The following is a 6,661-nucleotide window of genomic DNA, read 5'->3' on the forward strand; positions in this document are numbered from 1 at the left end:
GAAGGGACCATGAGAAGGATGTGGAAGCTGGGACCAGATTCCTAATTCTTCCCAAATAAAATGGAGTTGGTGGGAATAGCAAGTTAATTCTCAGCGGTGAGCAAGCACTGTTAGGGACTTTGTAGCTCCTAATGAACCACTGAGTAATTAAGATGCAGAGAAAAGTCACAGAGCAGGCTGCTACAAATCAACCGGGAGATGGGTTTAAAAAAAAAAAAAAAAAGCTGGCCAACACAATTATTATCTGTGGTTGTGAAAAGAAGGTGTTGTACAAAATATAATTATATGATGAATCATTTGGAGGAATTTCTAATGAAAAACATTCGCTAGGAAAGATTAACCAGAAGTTGTGTCCATTGTCTGATACCAAGTTTGTAGCCCTCCTTGTCTTCTTTCTAAGCCTCCATAAATCCACGGGAAGCTTCTGTTTATCGATTTTATTTGCAGAATGCACTCAGGGTATAAAGTAATTTGATTTTTTTTAAATGGGGTTTAGGGTCTGCCCCTACAGGGTTATAACTTACCAAGCATAAAAGCCAACACATAAAAACAAACGTACAATTTAAAGAGAGAAGTGCTCAAGGCAGCAGAACCTGGGAATCCAGCAAGATGGTGGGATTACTCCCGGGCACACCCACTCTCCCATATATCTGCTGAGCAGAAATCTCCTGGTGGGTGACATTTTGGATGCCTTTCATGCATGGCATTGCTGAAATGTTTTGAAAAATGCATCAACCCTACAGAAAAGAGCACAATAGTTATTTAGCAAATAAGAGGGGGAGCGGGAGGATTCTCCTTATTGTTTATCAGAGCTAAAAATAATACTGCTAATGTTAAAACCATCTTTGCAGCTCGTGTAAAATTTGTCCTTTTCTCATCAAAGTCAGCAGCCCAGACTGATCGATGCCGCTAATGTTGTCCTGGATCCAAGTCCTCATTCATGTGCAAGCTCTGCAGCTTGCAGGCTGTAAACCAAAGGATAATGCCTTGTGTTTTTATACTTCTTTTACAGGGAATCTTTTTTTAATTCTAAGCAATCGTGGGTAATTAAACTTTATAGAAGAATTTTTTTCTATACCAACCCCATTAGGGTTCTGTTGCACTTGTCCGCTGCCTCATAAAAGGAAAAAAAAAAAAAAATGCGGCCGCATCTGTGCCTTACACACTTTGTGCAGATTCTCGGCTCTGTGAGTCACATGGTATGCATTCGGGACAAGAAATCTCCACACTTGAAACCACAAGTGCCGAGGAGGGTAAGCAAGGCAAGCGATAGGCTGCCCTGTGCGGGGACAGGAAGGCACAGAGTGCTAGTGAAGGGAGATAATGAATGGCCTTTGTGAGACTTTTTGGCGACTGCATAATCGTGACAGTTACATGAATCCAGCAAAGTGTGTACTTCGTTGTGCAGCGTAATAGTCACAATTTCAAAAGAGGCAGGGTTGCTGTGAACGGCTGGGGACACCAGTGGTTCACCTGGCCGCTAGCAGTCAGAACCCTTTGAAATGGAGTCTTAAAGGCAGAGCATCAAAGGGTATCCTCAGGACCTGCAAACAGTCACTACGACTGCAAACGAAAGGGCAACTCTAGCCTGTTGGGAATGGGCCAGTGGGCAATCGCTTTGGTGACACCTACGCGAATGGAAAAATATCACCACCCATATAGGCGTCTTTGAACACGGATGCAGGGATACCTCTGGGCCTCAGACACAAAGCCGAGCTGTGACTCTTTACTGGGAAGGGTTTTGCCTGACCCATCTATCATTCAAAATGTTTCACTCCAGAATTCAAATAGCCCAGTGCTGGAGTGCTGATCCAGGAGGACTGTCACCATCGTTGGGTTAACAGCCCACGTCACATCTGTTCAGCTCCATGGAGCAGACAGACATCTTGTGGGTCAGAGTGTAGGCTGTTCCTGAAGCTGGCCATGTGCCAAGCACAGGACGGAAGGTTCTACCGGCCATGTCATGTCTAATCCTCTCAGAGGTTCTAAGAGCTAGGTCCTATCATGCACCCCATTTCATAGAGAAGGAAGCAGGGGGGCTTTGAGGAGATAATAAACTGCCCAAAGCTCCTCAGCAACAGAGGGGTAGAACCAACAGCATTCTTAATCAGTGCCTTCTATTTCCATAAACACCTGAAAGTTGCTTCATTAAGTCATAAACTCGTATTTTTCAGTGGAAAATACTTTCGGAAAAGGCACTTTCTCGAATTTTGCCATGGGAATAATAGCTTCAAAAATAGTCCTTATATGTTTTAAGCATATTGTCATTTACAAATGAGTCCACTTGATAAATTCCTTTGAAGCTAGAGTTTGAAATATAATTGAACCATCAATTTCTACCATGGCTATTATGGTCCTGGAACACATAATTAAAATGTGGATTGACTACATGGCAGAGAACCATGTTAGCATATAAGCTAAGAAGAACGAGCTATAGAGGAACTTCCCAACCACAGCCAGCTATCAAGGAGCAGAGGTGCTGGGTGGGCTGGTCCTAGGGTCCCAGTAATTTCTCCAAGACAATGTTTCTCAAAAGTGTAGCTCACAGGACCATGTGCTTCAATATCATCTGGGGGACTTGCTAAAAATGCATTCCTGGGATTCAAGCCTGGGAATCTACATTTTAAAAATCTGCCTAGGTGATTTCATGCGCAGTGCCAGAGATTGGAAAAATGCTATAAGGAAAAGAACAGTGCAAGACAAGGGAAGCATGGTCTGTAAGTTTCTGTAGAGACTGGTTACGCCTGACTTCTGGAGACAACCTGAATCCTTGCACCAGTGTGTTATTTATATTTATTTATAGAAGCAGAGCTGGCAGCCGTGGTCCCAACGGGCCTGAGCAGCCCGGGGACACTCACTATATGCAACAATACCTCTTCCACACAGTTTTCTGAAATGTCCTGACTAGAGAGGACAGTTTTCAGGTAACTCCACTTTCAGTAATGTCTTTTTCCTTTCCAATTCTTCTTTTTGGCCTTCTTTGAAAACCAAAGGCATTCCAACAGGAAAAATAAACTAGCTTCGCTCACTTTAGTATAAATTTTATTATCTATGAAAAGGCAGGGCTGAACAAGATATTAATAATAACTAACACTTTTTAAACCTTTTTGAATGCATTATCTCATTTTCTTCTCAATAAAACATATAATGTAATCATTAGTCTCTTTTTGCACATGCAGAGATTGAGATCTTGCCCCAAATCTTGCAGATCATAATCAATGGAACCATTTATTCATTTATTCAACAAATGTGTATTTTTTACTGTGGCCAAGCACTATTGCAGGCTCTGGAATAGTGAGGAGTAGAGCAGAACAGGAACCTCACATTCTAGTCACCAATCCAGGAGGACATGAATCAGGGTCACTGGACCAGAAATCCAAGTGCTATCACCTCTGTCATTGAAACTCCCTCCCCAGTCATCATGGCCCTGCTACTCTCGATCTCCTGGGCTCCACCTGCCTGTGTGTTTCAGGGTCTAACAAGACGCTGGGAACCTGTGTGGGAGTACGGCACTGAGTAGGAGAGAGAATCTAAGAAAAAGGAAGTGAGTGGAGAAAAATAAATTAAGTCACAACCCCAACCACTTCACTAATTTTATAACTCTGTCTTGGTTTCTGGCTAGCCTTGCTCCTGCATAACACATTCTTTCCTTGTCTTATCCTACTGCAGCAGCAGCATTGGTGTGTTCTTCTGTGGACCCAAAGCTCTCTCAAAGACGCTTCAAAGGATGTGCCGCTTATATTCCTCAGCCGACCCCAGGGGGGTCCATTTTTACTACAACAAAGAAAGCTTCTAAACCTTGGAGAAAAAATTCCTTGTGTTGTGTAAGTGGCTACAGTCATGTAGGTCAGCAGTCAGGAAACGTTTCCTGTAAAGGGCCATGTAATAATTATTTTAGGTTCTATGGACCATATGATCTCAGTCACAACTACTCTACTCTACCATTTTAATGCACCAAAGTTGCCACAAACAATAAATACGTCAAGGTATGAGCATGGCTGTGTGCCAAGGAAACTTTATTTATGGACGTTGAAATCATATTTCATATAATTTTGTCATGGAACATTCTTTTGATTTTGTTTCTAATGATTTAAAAATGTACAAGTCATTCTTAGCTCATGGGCTATCCAAAAATCAGATGGTGGCCCAGATTTGGCCTGCAGGAGGTAGTTTGCTGACCCCTCATAGATGTCATTTTTCTCAAACTTATTTTCATGCTCAACAGTGAGCATCCAACATGGAGACTGATATGGCTGCCTGGCTCAGAGTCTCCTTTAGAAGTCATTTCAAATTTCATCACCCTCATGGCAGAGACATCTGCTTTCTATCCAAACCTGATCTTTTCTGCTTAAACTTAAGCTCCTTTGTGCTTTCTTTTCATCCCCTATAGACCTGAGAAATCACCAATGTGGGTTATCTTTCACAAAAATCCTTTATATCTTGAAAGTGATAAAATCATCTCTTACCTCTCTCTTTTCTAGTCCAAACAATACTAGATTCTTAACCTTTCAGCCTAGGATATATATTCTAGCCCTTCAATCATTCTTGTTGCTCTTCTTCAAATCCATTTCCATTTCTTCACATCTTTTTAAAATGTGTGGACTAAAATGAGACATAACGTTCTAATAGATGCATGACTAGTATTGGGGAGAAAAGTGATTTTTTAGATATTGTGTGCCATGTTTTTCAATACAGCTAAACTCTATATTTGCCTCTCTTTCTTTCCTTCTTTCCACATCCTTTCTTACTCTTTTTTAATGCATACTTTTTATTACTATCACATTTTATTTTCTTTTTCTTTTTCTTCTTTTTTAGTAAGCTTTATGCCCATCGTGAGCCTCGAACTCACAACACTAAAATCAAGAGTCACATGAACTACCAACTAAGCAAGCCAGGGGCCCCTACTATCACATTTTGATCTATGATCATCTTGACACTTATTCCCCAACTCAATTTCTGCCCCACAAATAGACTGGGAATGTTTTTTTAATTTTATACTCTCATTGAGCCCATCTTTTTTTTTTTTACCATCAGCTACTTGATCCCCAGAAAGTTCCTAAGGTATTCCTCACATCTTACAGTTTTCTCTAATAGTATTGATTAATCTTTTAGAATTTTTCTTTCTAATGTTTCAAGATTGTTTTGAAGTTCAGCCCCAGATAATAATACTAGTATTTAGTTTCATAATATCCATAGATTTAATTAGTGATATCTCAAATCTTTTGTTTAGATTTTCAACCAAATTATTGAATCCAAAGAACTGCACCATGAATTCTTGCAACTACCTGTTAATATGAGTTCCCAGTCAGGAACAAGTTAATGATAACTAGCTATTGAGAATCATACACATCATACTCTCTTAGCTTATAATTAACATGACATATGCAATAGAACAAAATCATTTCTTAAAGTTAAAATAGATTATGTTTTACAAATGCTTCTTATCTTTGTAGACCATCATTATGCCATAAAAGAGGATTAAATTGGTCTGACATGATTTGTTTTTACAAAGTCAGGCAGCCACTTAAGCTTTTTCAGAGATTTCTAAATTATAAATTGATCAGTTCTTTTACTTTATCCTCAGATATTGACTTTGATTCTATGATTTCTAGGGTCTATTTTAAAATACACTCTAGGAAAAAAGGTGGGTATATTCCCTGATGTCTCTAAAATTATTTCTACTCCTCTGAATTGGAATTTCTTAGTATCTTTAAGTGTCATTTGATAGATAGCATTCAAACTCTACTAATTTTAATATATGCAGCCTTTCTGTTTATTCATTTCCCCACTTACGTTTGATTCAGCTTTTATAAGAACTTTCTGCAATGTATATATCTAATCTTCAGCAGGAAAATTAAATGTATTAAAAGGTTTTTCTTGGTTGTATTCAGTTATTAGTTTTCTTTCCCTATTTGAAAATAAAATGCACTCTTGAGCCATTGGATTTTTGTCTAACAAATTAAAGGATACTTGTTCTTAAGAACAGATTTCTTTTAAAAAAGAACAGATTTCAACCTTTCTACATTTCTCTCAATTTTGTGTAAACCTAAAACCATTCTTTAAAAAATAAAGTCTTTTAAAAAAAAACTGATTTTGCTGCATTTTTTTATCTATTTACTTGAGAGAGAGAGCATGAGCAGGGAGGAGAGGCAGAAGCAGATTCCCTGCTGAGCAAGGAAGCCCTACATGGAGCTCAGTCCCAAGACTTCAGGATCATGACCTGATCCGAAGGCAGACCTTTAACTGACTGAGCCACCCAATGCCCCTTGCTGTAGTTTTTTTTTTTTAATTTCTGCTCCTTGCATCCACTTTTTAGTTTTGACCTTTATGTTACTTCCCTGGATACTATGCAGAACCTGACGCATCCTGATAGAAAAAAATTGTTAAAAATCAATAGATTTCTTTAATGCAGCAATAACCAACTAAAAAATGTGGATTTTGTTTAAAAAGGAAATAACCTATTCAAAATAGAAACAAAAACATAGCAAGCTTATAAATTTATCTAACACGAATTATGCAAGATGATTTGATAAATGACCAAACGTTTATAGAGAGACATTTTCAAATGGAACGAACGGCATGTGTCTAAATGGGAATATCAATATCAAAATATCAATTGGTTCCAAATTAATTAATAGGTTACACAAAATTCCAATCAAAA

General features: G+C 38.7%; 1 protein-coding gene across 1 annotated transcript in view; it reads left to right on the forward strand.

Annotated features, from left to right (window-relative positions):
* The window catches only part of NOX3 (NADPH oxidase 3), a 54,985-nt gene extending 51,189 nt beyond the window's left edge, over positions 1-3,796 (forward strand). Inside the window, exon 13 of the mRNA XM_036112084.2 lies at positions 3,670-3,796. Within this exon, the coding sequence (XP_035967977.2) occupies positions 3,670-3,796 (127 nt within the window). The remainder of the gene's footprint in view (positions 1-3,669) is intronic.
* Positions 3,797-6,661: the final 2,865 nt, after the last annotated feature.

This window comes from Halichoerus grypus, chromosome 9 (genome assembly GCF_964656455.1).
Source record: "Halichoerus grypus chromosome 9, mHalGry1.hap1.1, whole genome shotgun sequence".
Lineage (NCBI taxonomy): Eukaryota > Metazoa > Chordata > Mammalia > Carnivora > Phocidae > Halichoerus > Halichoerus grypus.